Here is a 19,936-nt window from a genome sequence, read left to right as displayed (position 1 = left end):
GCTCCAAATTCAAAATAGCCATGCATACCTGCTGGGTTTTAATTTCAATTTCTGAAGCTCCTCTGGGGGGAAGAACAGTCTGGTTGCTCATTATCTGTCCTTCAAATTCATCTTCTTGCCCCATCTGCCTCGCTAAAGCTTTCATGCTGGGGTAGAGAATGTCCGTCCTTTGAAAGAGAGACAGGCACCGTGAACATTTCCCCCTCATTCAAATTCCCTGGCATTAATTTGTATTCTCTTTCCTGACATTGTGTACAAACGTCCCCATTCATCACAGACCAGAGTTGCTGATGTCTTCACCAGTGTTTATTCTGGAGGGCTATCCCCATTGGGCACATTCGCCTCTTTGCTTTACTTCTCCCAAATAGTGACAACTTTCCTCATTTCATAGTTCCCTGGAAAACAGACCCTAATAGAGTCACAGGACAGAGATTTGCTGGGTGCGGCCAATGTGAACTGGAAACTCACTGAGCGCATGGCAGGTAGGTGGGTGTTGAGTGAAAGCTTGTTTGGTAGCAGACACGGGGCAGAAGCAACCCACTTCTCTGACAACTAGGTTGACCCAGGCAGGCCTTGAAGTTACAAACCCTTCTCACCAAACCTTCTCACCCGTTCTGCTGACTTTAGTGCTCCTATTGCACCTATCATATTCAGGGCTACAATGTGTGAGGTTCTCAGAAACTCTGCACTGGGATCCGGTTGGGCAGAGTGGAGAGGGATTTGCAGCACCTGCCTCTCCCCACCTGCTGCTCCCCGGGATCTTATGCCCTAAAATACTTGGTGGCAGCACCAGAAGACATCTCAGTTCTGGTTATTGGTGGCCAGTGTAACGGCCCCAGCATTCAGCAGAACCCAGCTTCTCCTTGCATCGCTGTGGGAGACAAAGGCCACCTCCACCTCCCCTGGACTCAGTGGGGCTGGGCTTACCCAAAATCATGATCAAATTTTGCTGGTAGGAAAAAGGGGCAGAAACTTGCTAAACCTCACATTCTACGTGTCAGCAGTATTTTCCACCCCAGCAACTCACTCGTAGAGCTCTGAGAATTGCTCGTGGATGGAGGCTGTGTGGATGTCAGGGCACTGCAGCTTGAGTCGGCCCCAGTGCTCCTTCAGCACCTCCAGCTGCTTCCATAACACCAGAAAGGATCTCAGCACCTCCAGGGACATCACGGCATTGTGGGAACCACCCCGAGGCTCTGGGGTCTCTGTGCTGCTTCGGAATAGGCTCCTGAGTCGTGGTCCTCGGGACAAGTCTGGCTGAAAGCATTTAAGAGATTCCCCACTACTGATCATGAAGCAACCTGGAGGAACCTGTCACATGCTCCCTCCCAGAATGCGGTCTCGGAGACAAATTCTGCTCCCCAGGGGACAGGGCTCGAAGGTCTGCAGCACAGGGAGAGTTAGTATCCAGGACGCTCATCCTTCCGTAGCAGCTTGCAGAATGGAGGGAAATGTCTGCTCTCCAGATGCTGCAGGAGTCAGGAGCAAATAAGCCCTGGGCTCTGGGGACATGGCATCCGGAGCTGAGCTCTTGCACTCAGGAGGCTTAGGTTCAACTCCCAGCACAGCAAGGTCCCCCCCCCAAGCAACATCTGGAGTCACCCCAAAGCCCTGAGCTGGGAGCAGCCCCTCCCCCCTTCCTGCAATGCCTGGTGCCCACAAAACCAAAGTCGAACAAAACCAAAACCTAAACCCTAAAGCACCTTTACCCAACTGCTAACATTTTATCTGCTTTTAAAAGTTGGACTTTCTGGGTTTTGGCTATTTGGAAAATGTTCCTTCTTAAATGTCACTCAGATTTAACTCCCATTATGTTAGATCTAGAATATAAACTTTAGTTAGTACTTTTACACATTTTATGCTAAGGAAATAATTTTTTTTTTTTTTGCTTTTGGGTCACACCTGACGATGCACAGGGGTCACTGCTGGCTCTGCACTCAGGAATTACCCCTGGCTGAGCTCAGGAGACCATATGGGATGCTGGGAATCGAACCCAGGTCGGCCGCGTGCAAGGCAAACGCCCTACCCGCTGAGCTATCACTCCAGCCCCAAGGAAATAAAAATTGAAGTTTATCTTACCTCTTGTTCCTTCTCCCATATTGGGGTGGGGAATGGGGTGCCCTCAAGCTATGCTCAGCGTAGTTGGGGCTCTCTCTCTCAGAGATTCTCAGTTAACCAAAGCCAGTGAGTCTTGGGGGAACCATGTGGTGCGAGGGATCGAGCTGGGGTCAGCCTCATGTAAGACATGTGTTTTAACCTGGGTATTATTTCTTTGGTGCCCTCCTATCTTTGAAGAGTTAGAGAACATGTCTCTGAAATTGAATTTATTTTACAATAGGCTGTAGACTTTACAGTTTCTTCATTCATTCTCTTATTGAACCCAAGGTTGGCTGCTTACCACTTGAAGGTCAATCTTCAAGAGACAAGTGTTGAGGCAGGAAAAGGAAGTTTAGTCAGGGGGTTAGTAAACCCAATATGGCAAATTCATGTTTCCCAAAACTGTCTTGCCTGAACGGTCACAAGAAGCAATTTATATGGGAAAAGAGAAAGTACCCAGAAGCACAGAAGCATTGGTTACGGGCTGATGGGCACCCCGTGGTCAATAAATTTCTTCCTGGACTGGTGCCTGAGACTCACTTCTGCTGGAACTGCTCATGAAGATTTTTGGTGAAGGCATCCTCCTTTCATCCTCTAGGGCAAGGTTGGGGGTGGAGAGGGGAGAATTCTCAACATTTTCAATCATTCCTAACTCTAAAACTAAGTTCAGCTCTTCATTTCTTTCGCCAGATTTAATTCAGTGGCACTTCCTTAAATAAGTGTTTGCTGAGGAGCTACCCTGAGCCCTGGAAGATGTGGACAAGGGGTTCTGGTCCCTCACCTTCAGCAGCAGGCAGAGTGACCATGGGATCCCCCAGAGAGAGAGAGACAGACAGAACAGAGACCTGGGCCCCGTGCCTCCATCTCAGGGGAAAATTCCTTGGTAGGGACAACTGCAAATCTGGATAGAGATGCAGCGACAAGAAAGGCCTCACAGGACATCCAGGTAATAGCACCTTAGACTGGCCAGTTTCCTGCTGGAGAACAGGAAGAACTGCCACCTGGTGTAACCTGATCAGATCAGTGCTGTTAACCTATCTACAGAGGCGTGACTGCCAGGAAGAGGGTTGGGTAGAGGAAGAATTGGCCAGCAAGACGAGGGAGAGGGAGGGGGCAGGGGAGCCAGCGCCTACAGACAGCTGGCAGCCTTAGGCAGGCTCAGTAATCACTAATCCACACATTTCCAGTTTTGTTTTATCCCTAGGAACCTATCATCAGATGAAATCTTATACAGTGGCTGTAATTTCCCAACAGAGTAAGGCAGAGCATGGATGATGTGGTTTATTCGGGGGTTTAGCAAACCAAGATGCCAAACACATGTCCCCCCAAACCATCTTGTCTGAATAGTCACAAGATGCAATTTTTATGGAAAAAGAGAAAGTACAGGCCATGTACTCAACTTTCTCTGCTCAAAAAGATCCAGGATACCTCTGAGGAGCTTCTGGGATGAAGTTTTCAAAGCCCTGAGCAAATTCATCATCTTTACTTTGGAGGACTTTTGTTTGTTTGGGGTGGAAGGCAGGGATACACACTGAACAGAGGCTATGAACAGAGGCCATACCTGCTCTGTGCTCAGGGGCCACATCTGGCTGACTTACAAGGTACCTGAGATTTGAACCATGGTCATGGGCACAGGCATGCTAGGCAAGTGCCTGAACCTGTGTAGTGTCTCTCTGGTTCTTGGAGGTTCAGAGATATAGATCAAAAAGCCTAGAGAATGGGTGGCACAGCTGGAATCAGAGGAGGCCCATCCTTAGCCATAGGCAGTACAAATGCCAGGCTGCCCTGTGGTTATGAATATTTAAATCAAACACACTATCAACTAAAGCTAATTAAAAGAAATAATATATTTTGTTCCCAAACGGAACAAAAAATATTGTTCAGGGAGCTCCGGGGCGCTTCCCTGCAATCCTCAGCCCACTGTGCTTGATGGGTTCAAAGCTCAGGCCCAGCCACGCTGAGCTGCTGGGATCTGGTAGAACTGGCGGTCATCAAGGCCATATCTGGCAGTGCTGGGGCATGTCATGTGGTGCTGGGGATCAGACTTGGGCATCTGCACATTCAAGGCCTGAATTGACCACTGAGATATGTTCCTGGCCCCAATTAATATTAATTTTATTGGAGTTGGAGTGGGTAGGGCATTTGCCTTGCATGTGGCCAACCCGGGTTCGATTCCCAGCATCACATATGGTTCCCTGAGCACCGCCAGGAGTAATTCCTGATTGCAGAGCCAGGAGTAACCCCTGTGCATCGCCGGGTATGACCCAAAAAGAAAAAAATTATAATAATTTTATTTAAAACATGGGAGGGGGCAGGCGGACTGGACCAAAACCAGTGGTGCTCAGGGGCAACTCTTGGTGCTATGCTTGGTGGTTCTTCCTTTCAGCACTTGGGGGAGCATTTGGTGCCAGGGATTGAATCCAGGCCTCCTTTGAAGGCACATTTAGCTCATTGAGCTCTCTCTACAGCCCTAGATAAGAATTTGAAAGCAAAATCACTTGGTAAATACAGTCATTTTAAGGGTAATCTTAAATCTGAATGGTCTAAATTTTCTAAATATTTTAAAGGACAGAAGGAGGAACAGGAGACAGGATGAAAAGCAAGACAGGGTAAGGTGTGGATGCCAGGGAAATCCACCAGAAACAGGGCCTTCAACTGGCCAACAGGGGTTCCAAAAGGGCCCAGCTGTTCTTGGTACTTCTTGGTACCTCTTGGTACCTCTTGTTACCTCTTGGTAGCTCCCTAGTTTTGCAAATGCTCACACTCAGTAAAGCCAATAACTGTGGGATTTGGAGAGCTCATCTAAGCATACCTCCATTCTCACTGGGTGGCCTGGAATGGGCTTCTGACTCCGATTTAACCAGTAAGACACAAGGAAAATCTATTGGGAAACTTCTGGAAAAGAGTTTCCTCCTTGATGAAAAGACAGAGCCTCTTTAGGACAGGCTTTAAATTTTTTTTAAATTTTTTTCTCTTGCATCCATCTTCCAAAGATGGGGGATACACCCAAGATGGCAGAGCCTAAGTCCTCAAGGTCACCATGGAATTATTACGCCAGCCTGAGATATCTCCTTCCAGCCTTTGAAGTATAAAACGACTCTTCTATGTGAAACCATGACTGTGGTTTCACATAGAAGAGTTGTTTCACCCTATATGGCAGGGAGTGGAATATATGAAAAAGTGTCCAGAAGAGAGTGGCTTGGTGGATGAAACCTGAAGAATCCATAGGTGTTAATCAGATGATGAAGTTAAAGACATGTTTCCCCCACACCCATCCTATGGGATCAGCTTGCATGGAGATGCAGAGGAGAGGAACACACTTGGTGCATTTGACAAGATGGAAGAAGCCAAGAGCAGAAGCAATGGCAGGAGTCAAAGACATGAAAGTAGTCTTTCCAGTTTTGAGACTCTAATGTCAAAACTTGGAGTTCTAGGAGAGTTGTAGAAGGAAAGTGCCACAGTATGCTAGTGAAAAGGAGTAGTAGAAGGAGTCAAAAGCGAACACAGGCAATTCAGTTGGAGGGCAGGATCTTAGCCTGGATGATGACCACAACTAGAGATGGAGAAAAGTAGACAAACTTGAGAAACAGTAAAATAATAGGATCTCAAACTGTTGGAGTTCGTGCTGGAACAGCTCCCTGACCATCTAGGGCTACTGGGCTTGTGTGGGAAAGCCCCCAAGACCCACCCTTGATAGGGGTGAGAGTTGCCGGGGGAATAGGCATTCCCCTGCAGCTAGCATGGCCTGATGGCCCTGCAATAGCCTGTGGCCTGGGGTCTGAGATAAGGAGAAACTATAGTGTCTGTAAAGCTCATTGTTCCACCTCTGCATTAGTTCATAGAAATCCCATGACACCTTGTGACACTCTGTCCCATCTAGCCCAGGTAACTGTAGAATTTACCTTCCTCTTCCGCTCTTGTGATCCACACATCATGCATTCCTTTCTGCCCTTTTATAGCCACTGTTATCCCCTAATAAACTCTGTCTTATGACCATCAGCCTGTGACCCAGTTTATCCATTGCATGTGTATCTTTGAGCAATCAGTTGTAGATCATGTAATAGTCTCTGTTTTCCCAGATCTCGCATCGGCACCGATGCTATACAATAAACCTTTGCTCTCTGGTTGTGTGATGAGATAGAGAGGGTGCCCAGGTTTGTTTTGTTTGGGCAACTGGGCAGCTGGAGGTTAGAGATGATGGGAGGAGAAGCAAATGGGAGTACTGTGAGCTCAGTTAGGGGTAAATTGTTTCTGAGACAGAACAGGAACAAGACAATGGAATCGTAGGACTCTGATAAAGACTAAGATTTGCACCAGTCATTGCATACGAAAGGCACCAAAGCTATAACAGTAGACGTCTTCACCTGGGTGTTTGTATGAAGTGGAGTGGAAGAAAAACTTAATCAGAGCTTTTACTTTACTAAGAATATTAGGAGAATGAAATGCGCTTTTAAAAAATTATTCAATTAGTTTATTTTGGTTTGGGAAGGCTACACCTGGAGGTGCTTGGGGGATGCTTCTTGCTCATTCCCAGTGGTGTTCAGGGACCATGTAGTGCTGGGAGGGGGTAGAACCCCGGGCTTTCCCATGCAGAGTGCACTCAGCCTGCTCAATATCTCCCAGTCCTTTGATCTGTTCAAATTGAGGAGGTAGGGGGAGGAAACTTTAGGTTGTATTTTTGAAAGACAACAATTTGTCCTCATATTGAATGTTTTTCCTATGAATTCCTATGAATTTTTTTTTTTAATGAAGAAAAGGTCTCACAAAAGTGGCAGAGTCAGGGTAGTAAAAACTGCAACCCTGAGCTGAGCTTAGAAAGAAAATCACTACATTTGGGGAATTGGCTGGGGGCCTTCGAAGGAGTCTGAGAAGGGATAGCTGCGCTGTCAGAGAAAATGAAGGGCTGAAGTGTCAAGGCTTCCCAGGGGTCTGCTCAGGAGGGGACAGGAAATTACCTTGGGGCATCAGTGGCAAGGCAGTGGCACCAGTGGCACCAGTGGCACCAGGGGCATTGCCACTGATGCCCAGGATGAAGGGGGCTCAATGATGAGTTGGGGAGAGAGATTCGGAGGCCAAGGTGCCTGGCACAGGCACTTAGGAAAGCTTGCTTCTGCAAGGTGGCACCAGCTGATTCTATGTGCATGGACACTTTTGCCTGCTTCCCAGATGCACAGAGACGCAGGTCAGATTGTGATGTCAGCCTTGGTGCCATTGGCTTTGAGACCTCAGAGCTTCAGAGGCAGGAGCGCTGGTCTAGGTGCCCAGCTAGGGGAGTGCTGGAAACCCAGGGGTCAGGCAGGAGTTGTTTCCCGCAGAAGGGCCTCTCCCCCAGCCCTGCTGTCCCCCTGCTTCAGTCCTAAACGTATGACTCACAGGAAAAGCAACCGGTTGGAGTATTGGTTTCACTAGGTTTCAGTGTGCTTCCCATTGCCTTTGTTCTATTTTTAAAATGCAAAGAAATGGATATACCAGGGATGGTTGGGGTTTACCACGACCGAAAATCCTTGGCAGTAGCTTTCACGGAGGCTGTTCCCTGTGGCAGTAGCAGTCGTGCCCAGCCTCCCCCCAGGCTGTGGACAGGTGTGGCTCTCGGCCAGCTTCCAGACAGGCACTTCCTGGCACTGCCCACCACGAAGACTGTGTCCAAGAATACCTGTGTATTTTTGTCCGGTGTGACTTGCTGTTCCAGGTCGCTCTCTGTGGTCAGATGGCAGCTGCTCAGGACATCTTCCATGAGCAGCTGCATGCCCACCAGCTCTCCATGAGCCACCTTGAGGTCATGGGCACTCAGACTACAGAGGCATAGCTATAAAACAAACAAAGCCATCCGCTCAGGGTGAGTCTTTAACTGATGATTCCAAGGGAGAAAACAAGAAGAATTGTGCTTATAAACTCTGTCCTGTCAACTATCATACAGTCCCTAAAGATCAGAGTAACATTTCTGGTCCTGAGTCCTCCTTGAACTTATTAGGCCCTTTTTTGCTTGTTTGGTGCTAAACCCAGTGGTGTTGAGGGCTACTCCAAAGTTCTATGCTGGTGTGTGTGTGTGTGGGGGGGGGGTGTCAATCCCAGAAGTACGCTGGAGACCATGTGGTGCTGGGGATCAAACCCAGGCCTCCCAATGCAAAGTATGTGTTCAGTCTGTTTCTCTGTCTCTAGCCAGTTGATTTGGGGTGGTGGGGGGGTGGCACATCTGGCTGTGCTCTGTCTCTAGCCAGTTGATTTGGGAACGGGGCGGGGGGTGTTGGCAGCACATCTGGCTGTGCTCAGGACTTACTCCTGGTTCTGTGCTCAGGGATCACTCCTGGTGGAGCTCAGGGAACCATATGAGACACTGGGAATCAAATCTTGGTTAGCCCCATACGAGGCAAACACTTTAACCTCTGTGCTATCTTTCAGGCCCTTAGTTGATTTTTATAAAACCATTCTTACTTGCTATTTTACTTTAGAAACCTTACAACATAAGGAGAGTTTCCAGCCTAAAAGCAAATAGGATAACTCTACTCACTGACCCTGATAACTGTCAGTCTATACCCTGCATATCACCTCCATATTATGTTGAAGCAAATTTATCATTGATCTTCATGTCATTATTAATATTTGTCTATATTCTCTATTAAAAATGAAAAAGTAAAATTTGCATGAATAATATTAGGGGAGGAGCAAGAAATTGTCCTTCTGAGTCTCAGTGGAAGAATCCTCTTCCAGCCATGGTACTTTGCAGCCTCAGGGGTCACAGTGTTGGGAGCTACCAGCTGGGCAGGTTGGCTCAGAGAAGGAGGAGAGGGAGGGCAGCTCTCCCAGATCATGGGAGCATCAGGTGACTATGACTGTGGCTGAAACCAACCGAGATGATCATTTCCTCTGTTGTAGGCAGACAACACAAATCATCTGTGACACTAAATTTACAGCTTAGAACCAAACACTCTACTTCCAAATGACTCAGTGGGTATGCATAATTTGAACTATGGACCCCATTACATCGTACTTTGCCATTTGTATTCTGTTTTCTCTGTGACACTTAGCTTACCTGCATATTAAATTCTAGAGTGTCTGGGCTGCTACTCATCACCGGAAATGGTCCTCCATCTTCCAGAAATGTTCTCCAAGGGAACAGCACAAATGCCTGATAGAAACAAACAACAAACATGCAATGTGTACTGTGTCCACAAGCAATCAAGATAGCTGATGTCTGTACACTGTTGGGTTATTTTTGGATAGATTCATCTTGATTTATAGCCCTAAAGGATAAGAGTGATGATCTTATTTAGAGGTAGCGGGTGTGCCTCCCAAGTAGTGCTCTAGAGACTGGGACCATTCTTGATGGTACTCTGAAAACCAAGACATAATGCTCAATGATAGGACCTGATGCAATGGTACTGCTGCAAAATCACCATGACCTCCATGACCTCAGCCAACCTCAGGTTATCCAAGAGCTACACACTTGAAGGTGGGGCGGGGCATTCAGGGCCATGATCAGGCTCATGAAACTCCCCAGTTCTTGTCCTCTCTGTGAATAATTTTATTTTTAAATTGATTTTTCAGAAAGTGTCGACAAATGAAGGATACTTAAGACTTCAATTTAAGACTTCAGTGTAACTAGTCAGTACAGGGCTAGAAGTTTCAGAGAAGTATAACACAAATGGGACACATTTATAATCAACAAAAGTAAGCATACACAAGTGTTCTGAAGAGAAATCCTTAAGTCTTGTCCTTTGTCACACCTAACTTTACAGAACAATTCAAAACCAATGTTACAGCTTTGCAGGTTGTAACATCTATTCCACATCATGCTCCAAAGCTACTGCTTCCTCTGCTTACTGTGGTGCCACATGCAGCCTTGGATAGGAGTGCCTGCTCATCAGACCCTGGGTCTATTCTTCCAGGTTCCGTGCTGGTTGTAGATAGACCCCCAGTTGGAGTGGATTGAAGCAGGAGGAGAACATACACCCACCTAAAACCAGGCCCAGTAGTTATAGGTGAACCCTGTTTTCTGGGTCTACAGGAGTCAAAACGGGGGTCAAAAGTGACTGTCTTAGAGCTAAGGAAGGTAGAGACATGGAACAATCAGAAAAGTGGTGCATGCATTCCGTGGTTTAGCTTTGTAATGTAAAAACATTACATTTGTCTTTTGAAATCAAAAGACCCAGTTTTGGGACCTGAGCTTTAGTACAGTGAGTAAGGCCTTTGCCTTGCACATCAATGACCTGGGTTCAATTCCTAGTACCCCGTATGATGGTCTCTTGGCTCTGCACTCAGGGATCACTCTTGGCAGGCTTGGAGTGAACACAGAGCCAAGCCAGTAGTCTTCTGAGCCCGCCAGGAGTGATCCTTGAGTTGCAGAGCCAGGAGTAAGCCCTGTGCATCGCAGGGTATGCCCCCAGCACCCCTCCCCACTCCAAATGACCCCGGTTGGCTTGTGAGGTTTTCCAAACTCTCTAGATACTTTTCTCATCAAAACAGGAAGTTTAATTCTTTTCCCCATGAGTGTGGGCTGGACTCACTCTAATGGTTGTGATTAGGTCACAAAAAAGAGTAGGTCTTCCATCTTGGCTTCTTCCTCTTGCTGCTTCCCAAATTGTTTGCTCTGGGGGAGACTGTTGGCCAAGTTGGGAGAAACCCTGAGGAGGAGAAGCTTGGAAACTCATCTTCTCATGCCCATGCATGCACAGTCACATGAGTGGGCTTGTCAGTAGATTCTCTGGTGGAGCTTGACACTGCCCATAGCCCAGGTTGGCACCTTGATCACAGCCTTTTGGATGATTTTATGTCAGAACTACCATTTTATTTATTTATTTATTGTGTGTGTGGCGGGGGTCGGGGGTTCCATACCTGGCAGTGCTCAGGGCTTATTTACTCCTGGCTCTGTGGCCAAGGATCACTTCTGAAGGTGTTGTTCAAGGAACCATATGTAGTGCCAATAATAGAACTTGGGCCTGCTGCTTGCCAGATAAGTGCACTACCTGTTGTACTATCACTATAGCACCCCCCACCGCCCTTTTTTTTTTCTGTGATAGTCGGATTCTTTATTTAGCACTTACATCAATGAATAAATTATCTATACAACAAAGACTAAGTAAACAATTACCACAAATAACATATTAGAACCTATGTGCTTAACAGACACACCAAAAATTTCATTTTTGAAAAGCAAATATATATTCTCAAGTACCCATGGAGCATTCTCAAGGTCTGAGCATATGTTGAGATTCAATACTTCTGTTACTCATCCTTTTCAGTCACAGTGCTGTGAAGCTAGAGATCAAGTGCAGAAAGAAACCTGAGAAGCATCAAACATGTGTAGACTAATGTGCTATCAAATAATTCATGGCTCAATAGAACATATTTTTTTTAAAAAAAATATTTAGTGGTTCTGTTCTCACAGGCCAAGCCAGAACTATCTAACTGAGCTTTTTCCAGGTTCCTGGTCCTCAGAAACTATGTGAAGCAATGCATGTTTGTAGCTTAATTTTTAATTTTGCAGCAGCAGATAACTAATATAATGTGTGACCCAGAGCTCTGAGACACCCCATAAGTCTGACCTATGGATGTATGGACCAGCTCTTCAGTTACATAAGGCAGATAATCTATTTGATGCTAGGAGCAATCAGAATGGACAGGATTCCATTCAGTTGCATTCCATGATATGTATTGAAAATCAAAGCCAAAGTTCAGCGCTAACCAAATCTATCGATTGGATGAGCATCGATGAGGACTAGATAAATGGAAGGGATCAAGTGTTGCTTCTTTCAGTCATGAGCAGAAAAGCCACAGCCCCTGTCAGCCTGTTGAGAAGTTGAGAGAACCTGATGAGGAAGAGCTGATGTCCATGGGGGCCTGGATGTTTACATCAAGTGGGGGGTGAGGAACCAACCAAGAGTACAGGCTTTAAAACTCTGAGGGCCACTGCAAATTGTAAACCAAAGAACAAGTGATATTTATCCCTTGACCCCCCCATCCATATCCATACCCTGTGTAGGCATACAAATGAATGTCTCTAGACACACCTGGTGGCTCCGTGGATCAAGAGGCTGTGGCAGACTGAGCTGTGAAGCGAAAATGCTCTTCCTAAGAGAATTGCTCAGGGGAGGCAACCCATGGTACATGCTGTCCGTGACAGACTGGCAGGCAGGAGCATTTCCGGCTGTCAAGAACGTTGTCCTGCCAACACATGGAAGGAGAAAGGGAGAGATTCTATTAGGAACAGCTACTTTTGAGGCCGAGCTCGATACTCTCTTCAGTGTGACTACAGCGAGAGAACACTTTAGGGTCATAACAGATTTTTTTGTTTAGCACCCTCTTCCCTCACCCCTTCTCTTCAATCATTGCCCTTAGGTCTTATGATTCATAGCCTCAGGAAAGAGGACAGGCTAGACTGTTTTACAGTGTGGGAAGGTTTCGTGGTTCACAGTTCAACACAGTAACCCACAATCATGCTCCTGCTGAGCTTGAAATGCGACTACTGAGGCTGAAGACTTGGATTCTTGATCTCTTGGAAAGGGGGCTCCACATCTGGCTCTGTGCCCAGGAGCCACAACTGGCAGTACTCAGAGGACCATACAGAGTGCTGGGGATCAAACCAGGTCATGACTACATCACATACTAAGGATTGTCAAGTACTTTAACGTTTGAACTATCTCTCGGACCCTGAATTTTTAATTTTATTTCATCTCTATCAAATGAATGCAAATTCAAATGGAATGAACCTTTATTATTTTATATATATATTGGGGGATTTAGGGCCACACCTGGAGGTACTAGGGGTTTACTCTTGACTCTGCACTCAGGAATCACTTCTGGTGCTCAGGAAACCATACGGGATGCCAGGGATTGAACCAGGATTGGCCATGTGCAAGGCAAATGCTCTACCCACTGTACTATCTCTCCAGAACCTAAAGCTGAGTTGAATAATAAGAGTCTGGAGCTTAAAAGAGGATTGGATCTTGTTTTTCTCACATCTAACTTGTTGACAGTAGTAGTTGTATTAAAAATGGGATGTTTGTTAAGAAAACAACACTTTGCAGTCAACACCTCTGAATGGAAGTTTTGCTGCAACAACTGTGTGATCCTGGGAGAATTATGCAGCTTCTCTGAACATCCAATTCCTCATCTATAAAAACAGTGAAAATGGGGGCTGGAGTGATAGCACAGCGGGTAGGGTGTTTGCCTTGCACTCGGCTGACCCAGGTTCGGTTCCCAGCATCCCATATGGTCCCCTGAGTACGGCTAGGAGTAATTCCTGACTGCAGAGCCAGGAGTGACCCCTGAGCATCACTGGGTGTGACCCAAAAAGCAAAAAATAAATACAGAAAGTAAAATAAAATAAAATAAAAACAGTGAAAATGCCCTCCTTATTTCACTTAGTTCTGGTGATTTGAGTTTTTAAAAAAGAGAAGAAGGGTGTGTGTGTGTGTGTGTGTGTGTGTGTGTGTGTGTGTGTGTGTGTGTGTGTGTGTGTGTGTGTGATGGAACTTGACTTTTTATTTTCCTACAATGCTTGAGACACAAGGATTGTAATTTTTTTACAAAGCCTTTTGAAATACTGAAAATAAGGTGCATGAAGCCCAGTGTCCACCCACTAGGATCCTCTATTGGATAACCCTGGCCCATGCCTTCTGCAGGACTGCGTCTCATCAGGCCAGCTTGCTAGATGCACTCAAGGTACTATTGAAGGAGTTTCGCTAATCTCTGACTAAATAGGAAGTTTGATTAGAGCCACAGTCCCACCCAACTATTTGTCTCTAATGCAAATGATTAATTCACCTACTAAGACACATTAGCTTTGTCCCGGGCATCTATTGAGCTGGCTAATAAATAACTCCTGTAGGTTGGAGGCCTGCCCAGAAATGCATGGCTGATAGGCCCTGGGTAATGTGACTCTACACCCGCAGACATGGTACCCAGGGCCATTAGGTCCTTGCCTAAGTTGGCTGGAGACAGGTCAGTAGGAGCAGAGTAAAACTCCCACTCCCCACCCTTCATCGCTGAAACTGGCTATCTGCAGCACTGGCCTGTCGCTAAGAAGCGAGAGGCCAGAGGGTAGGGGACCACTGGGTGGCTGTCCCATTTGTACTTTAGCTCCATCCTTCCTTGCCTCTCAGTTTAGGATAGCAGCTGCTGTGTGTTTGTGTGTGTGTGTGTGGGGGGGGGTGTATGTGTATGTGTGGTGTGTGTGTGATGTGTATGTGTGTGTGTGTGTGGTGTGTGTGTGTGTGTGTGTGAGTGTGTGTGTTGTGGGATAAGGGCCACACCCAGTGATATTCAAGGCTTACTCCTGGCTCTGTGCTCAGGGATCATTTCTGGCGATCTGGGACCGTGTGTGGTGTCAGGGCTCAAATGTAGATTGGCCACATTAGTGGAAGCAGCCTATTCACTGTCCTACCTCTCCCACTCAGCTTGCTTCTCCTGATCTAGGTTAGGAGTTTAGTTCTTGGGCCAGAGAGATGATTCAAAGACTCTAGGCCCATGTTTTGCATCCTGAGGTCTGGGTTTGATCTCTAGCACCACACGGGCCCCCGAACACTTCATAGACCTGGGAGAGCCGCTGAGCATTTCTGGGTGTGCCACCTCCCCAAAGGGACCACATCATTTGTATTCAGGATATCCAGATTTGATCCCCAGCACTGTAGTACCCCCCTAAGCTCTGCTAGGAGCCACCCCTGAGCTGATGTTATCCCCTGTGCTCCCATTGACTGTGACTCTCAAATGAAAATAATAAAAATGATAGTGGGGGCTGGAGCGATAGTACAGGGTGGAGGGTGTTTGTCTTGCATGTGGTCGACCTTGGTTCGATTCCCAGCATCCCTTATGGTCCCCTGAGCACAACCAGGAGTAAGTCCTGAGTGCAGAGCCAGGAGTAACCCCTGTGCATCGCCAGGTGTGACCCAAATACCACCCCCCCCAAAGAAAAACACCCAAAACAAAACCAAAAATTAAAAGTAAAAAAAAAAGAAAATGAAAAGTGTGGTGAAGGGGCTTCAGTTTACTTTCAGCAGAAAGTTCCCTGGGAGTAAAATTATATTTGCCCTGTTGGGGAGCTGGCAGAGGGTAGGTAACTTCCCCCAGCTTCCTGTCCCTTTTGATTACCTAAAGACTTTTCCTCATTTGCAGATTCAGCACTGAGTCAAAGGCTCAGGAAGAATGGCATTTTCCTTTCTGCTCTTTTTCCTCCTTCCTCATGCTTTCTTCAGAGTTCCCTTTTTCTCTCCACACTGCTCAGCCCAACAGTGAAGTTAAACCTGTGAAGGTTCTCCTGCTCTGTTGTGGACTAGCTGGGAAATTCCAAACCAACCAACCCTGAAGAGCTTTTTAGAAGGGAGGTCAGAGGGGCTAGAGAGATAGTACAACAGACAATGCAAGGCAAGAGGCAGTCCTGGGATCTCCAGTACCCCATGTGGTCCACCGAGTCATACCAGGAGTGATTCCTGAGCACAGAGCCAGGAGTGAGCCCTGAGCACTGCTGGGTGTGCCCCTCCCCCAAAAAAGAAAGGAGGTCAGAACTAATGTTGGGGATGAAGAAGTCAAAGTCTACACCCCTCATAAATGCTGCTTTCTGCAGCTCTGGGTGCTTCCTTCTATGTTCATCTGCAAATGTAGTACGAGTATTTCACCTTGTGTATATACCCAAAAGAACAGCAAGATGAGCTATGCATAGGTGGACTTCAGGGGCCTGGGAGAGAGCCTTGACACTGATCTCTGATACTATTTGGCCCTCTGAACACTGCACAGAAACACCCCCCACCACCTCCACCCAAGCAGTGATTGGGGAGGAGCTTAGGGTCCTAAAGTGTGGCCCCCAAATCCCAAACCTCAAAATAAAGAACAAAGAAAGAACTTCTGGAGTAGAGTTCTATTTCTTCATCCTCTATTTGTAAATTTCTTAAACATTCTCGCCTTGGGTTTCAGAGTCCAGAAGGCTAAGGAGTTGCCCTTGTGAAGATTAGTCAGACCTTTCACATCCTTTCTTAACTAAGCTACCCTTTAGTTAAGGATGTTTGTCAAGAGAAAGAAAACACATTAGCCAGATTTATGGTCCTGTTGAATTGGCATAAGTCCAGAGTCCCTTATGCTTGAGAAATGAAAATGCAGAGAACAGTCAGAGGCTAGAGTTTAACAACGTCCATTCTCCGAGGAGGTGGGTGTTAAGTGGTAAGCACAGGAAGCCCGTGACCTCCAACCCCCACACACTTACTCAATGCACTGAAAATGAATCATGGGCAGTTCACTAATATTGACAGTGTGGGGGTAAGCAGAGACCCTCAGTCTGACCTTCCCATAAAAAAGTGATTTACCCTGCAATCATTGTAATTGCTAATTTAAACTAATTTTCGCATCAGCTATGAAGAACTCACCCAATAAACATGTCTCATGTGTAAGACATTTAGTATCTATAAGACCAGAGAGAAGTGTGTGTATTTGCTATCTTAACTCCAAGTACATCGGCTCCAGGAGCACTGTGAAAATTCTGTTCTTTTCAAAGGCACATGCATCTCTTAGGGGTTAGGGACTTGGCCTTGCCCATGGCTGACTCCAGTCAAAAAGGTCCACTGAAGGGGCACAATGTCATCCAGTAGGTCAACCTGTACCTGTGGGGCAAGTGAATCAGGAAACTGATGGTGCCTTCAGGCTTCCTGATACTCCAAAATTGCCACTGTGTGGGACCCCAACAATTTGGGACCAAGTTTCCTAAGAAATTAAATTACCAAAAGTTAGGTATGTGGGAGTCATGCCCACAAATCACCACTGGCTCAGCTACTCAAGTTCAAGAAACTACTTCGCATCTGCCTAAGGGGCAGGCTGGGGTGGTGGTGGGAGCATTCAAAGTAATGGTGGTGGGAAGGTGCAATGGCGCAATGGTGGTGGGATTGGTGTTGAACTATTGAATGTAAGCAATCACTGTGAACAAGTTTATGAAAAATTTAAAGTTTAAAAAAATAAAAGGTCCCCTAAGCCCAACCAGGAGAGATCTCTGAATTATTCACAAGACAACACTGCTGGGAAGGTCCAACTACAGCAACATAAGCACTCTCTCTCTCTCTCTCTCTCTCTCTTTCTCTCTCTCTCTCTCTCTCTCTCTCTCTCTCTCTCTCTCTCTCTCTCTCTCTGTCTCTGTCTCTCTGTCTCTCTCCTCTCTCTTAGATAATCATGTAGAAAATCTCTTAGAGAATCGTTTCTTGGGGAATCCAATGTAAGGATGATTCCCCTTGATGCCCCGCATACAGGAATGCAGGAAGCCGTGCTTGGTAGACAGACACAGCATCCAATCCCAGGGCTGAAATCGCACCCGGTATCAGCGAGAAGGCTCTTAGCTAGCACCCGGCTGCAGGACGCGATCAGGTTGCCGCGACTATTTTAAGCTCTGGGTTTGCCCAGAGTGGCTTTCTCCTGGCCCCTCACCCTGCGGAAGGGAACGGTTCGCTGCCCCCACTCCCCCCTCCCAACCTCTCCCCGCGCCGGGCGCCGCAGCCTTACCGGAGGCGGAACCTCACTGCGGTATCAAACTGCAGAAACAGCACCTCCCTGCGGAGGAGGAGGGCCCGGGCCACGGCCGCCGGATCGCGGGGGTTCTCCAGGCTGTCAATCATTTTCTGCAGCTCTTGAAGCTCAGCTCCTAGAAGATAGAGGATTTTATTTATTTATCTGTTTCTTTACTTATTTATTCCGATGACATGAAATTAAGACTACTAGGGAGCGCATGGAACCATCATTTCATCTCCAAGGCTAACCTTTGACCCAAGTGGAGTCCCTTGCTTGCTATATTTTGCAAGACCAGCAAAGCCTTCTGCTCTAGAACTGAAAGTCTGAGTATCTTTCCTTCCTTCGTTTTTTGTTTGTTTGTTTTTGTTTTTGCTTTTTAGTTCACACCTGGCAATGCACCGGGGTTACTCCTGGCTTTGCACTCAGGAATTACTCCTGGCGGTGCTCAGGGGACCATATGGGATGCTGGGAATCGAACCCGGGTTGGCCGCGTGCAAGGCAAACGCCCTACCCACTGTGCTATCACTCCAGCCCCTCTTTCCTTCCTTCGTAAGGAAGATAAAAACTTGCTGTACTTTACAGAAGAAGAAAACGCTGTTGGAGTGAGGGTGAGGGGGCGTGGGAAGCTTGAAGGCTACCAGGGCCACAATCCCTAAATAGAATGCAAAAGGAAAAGGATAAGGAATGGGAAGAATGGAGCTGAGTACGTTTATTAAGGGTTTGAAATGGTTAATTACAAGCCAGCGCTCATTCCTCAGAGCCCTCTGCCACCCTAATTATCAAGGGTTTCACTACCCATCCTTGTCTCTGGTTTATGGATTAAATATAAGTATATATATATAATACACATATAGTACATAGCTATCTGTTTATGTATTTCTAGAATATTCTTATCATTTTATTTGTGGGGATTTTTGGGGGGAAGGATGGACAATACCTGGTGGTGCTCAGGGATCACTCATAGCAGGCTTGGGAGACCACCAGGGGTGCCAGGAATCGAACCTGGATCAGCTGTGAGCAAGGCAAGTGCCTTAACCCCAGTACTATCTCTCTGCCTAAACCATAAAACTCTTTATGACTTCTCCGTAACTTTGCCGGTCATTGGGGCTGAACGAAACTTCTAGCAGACACGGAGGCGTGCTCCAGTGAGCTCACCGGAGTTCCTGGTGTTGGGTGTCAGGCACGTGGTTTACACAAATATCAGTCAGTCTGGTGAGCAACCAGCACACTCTGTCTGGGTAAGCAGCAGTGAGGGGGTGGAAAGGGCTGTGACCTCTAGAAGGACAAGAGGGGGGAAAGGGCATCTTGAGTGGTAGAGCTCCCATGAGTGACACTCTGTGACAGGCAAAGAGTCGATGGGAGTAATGTAAAAATAAGATTCTGCTTGTAGGAGTGGTTGCCTTATGGGAAAATTTCTCCTATTCCTGTGTTTGTCACTGTGCACGTGTAATCACAGGATCACAGGATGGTTTCCTAAGAGATGTCCCTAGGCTGATGGAGGCACAGAAAGGAGGTTCCCTCTTCTCTGTCCTTTAAACTTTTACAGTCCTCCTTATGGATTCCCACCTGATAATGCTCAGGGGTTACTCCTGGCTCTGCACTCATAAATCACTCCTGGCCGTGTTTGGGGGACCATATGGGAATTGAACCTGGGTCAGCGCCTTCAAGGCAAAAGCCCTACCAGCTGCACTAAGGCTCAGGCTTCCCTTTCTTTGTAGGGTAACCACCTAGGTTGGGAGGGAGCAGGCAGCAGATGGCTGGGGTGGGGTTGGATGGATAGGGGATGGGGGTGGGGGCGGGGTGGTGGCTGCAAGAAAGACTTTTCTGCACCAGGAAACTGGAGAGGAGACTTTTCTAAAACTTTTCCCCAGGACAGGGAAGGAGAAGGGGTGTGTGTGTGGATGAAACAGAGGAAGGGAGGGGGCAGAAGGGAGACAGAGAGAAAGGAAAAGAAACAGGGAAAGTGAGGGAAGAGAGGTAGGTAAGAAGAAAAGAGAAAGAGAGGGAGAGAGGAAGAGAGAGAGAATGCGAGGGCGAGAAGAGAGAGGAAGGAGAAAGGAAAGAGAGAGAGGGAGAGAGGGGTGGTGGGTGGGTGGTGCTAGAAAGGGAAGAGGAAGAGAGTGGGAGAGCGAAGGGGACAGATGAGAGAAGAGGGAATCAGCACTCATGGAGCCTGTCCTGGAGGAACCCTCAGAGCCAGTCCACTTTGCTCCTAGCTGGCTGGTCTCAGGAGTTCTGGATACCCTTAGTTGCTGTACCTGGGCGTTCACTGGCCTCCTAGTTCTTTACAAGGAAACCCAGTGCAAGCTCCCAGCTACAGCCTGTGCTTCTCTCTCACTCCAGAGGGACTTTCAAGGAAAGA

The 19,936-nt window shown here is 47.1% G+C and overlaps 1 protein-coding gene across 1 annotated transcript in view; it reads right to left on the bottom strand.

Moving 5' to 3' along the window:
* The window catches only part of LOC101555625 (coiled-coil domain-containing protein 162), a 60,551-nt gene extending 42,941 nt beyond the window's left edge, over positions 1–17,610 (bottom strand). The window contains exons 1-6 of the mRNA XM_055136650.1: positions 17,569–17,610; positions 12,105–12,258; positions 9,128–9,223; positions 7,751–7,903; positions 1,028–1,257; positions 29–167 (exon numbers count right to left, since the gene is read on the bottom strand). Coding sequence (XP_054992625.1) covers positions 29–167; positions 1,028–1,257; positions 7,751–7,903; positions 9,128–9,223; positions 12,105–12,203 — 717 coding nt within the window. The 5' untranslated portion in view covers positions 12,204–12,258; positions 17,569–17,610. The remainder of the gene's footprint in view (positions 1–28; positions 168–1,027; positions 1,258–7,750; positions 7,904–9,127; positions 9,224–12,104; positions 12,259–17,568) is intronic.
* Between the last annotated feature and the right edge of the window lie 2,326 nt (positions 17,611–19,936).

This window comes from Sorex araneus, chromosome 4 (assembly GCF_027595985.1).
Source record: "Sorex araneus isolate mSorAra2 chromosome 4, mSorAra2.pri, whole genome shotgun sequence".
NCBI lineage: Eukaryota > Metazoa > Chordata > Mammalia > Eulipotyphla > Soricidae > Sorex > Sorex araneus.
This window is presented reverse-complemented; position numbering and strand designations above follow the sequence as displayed.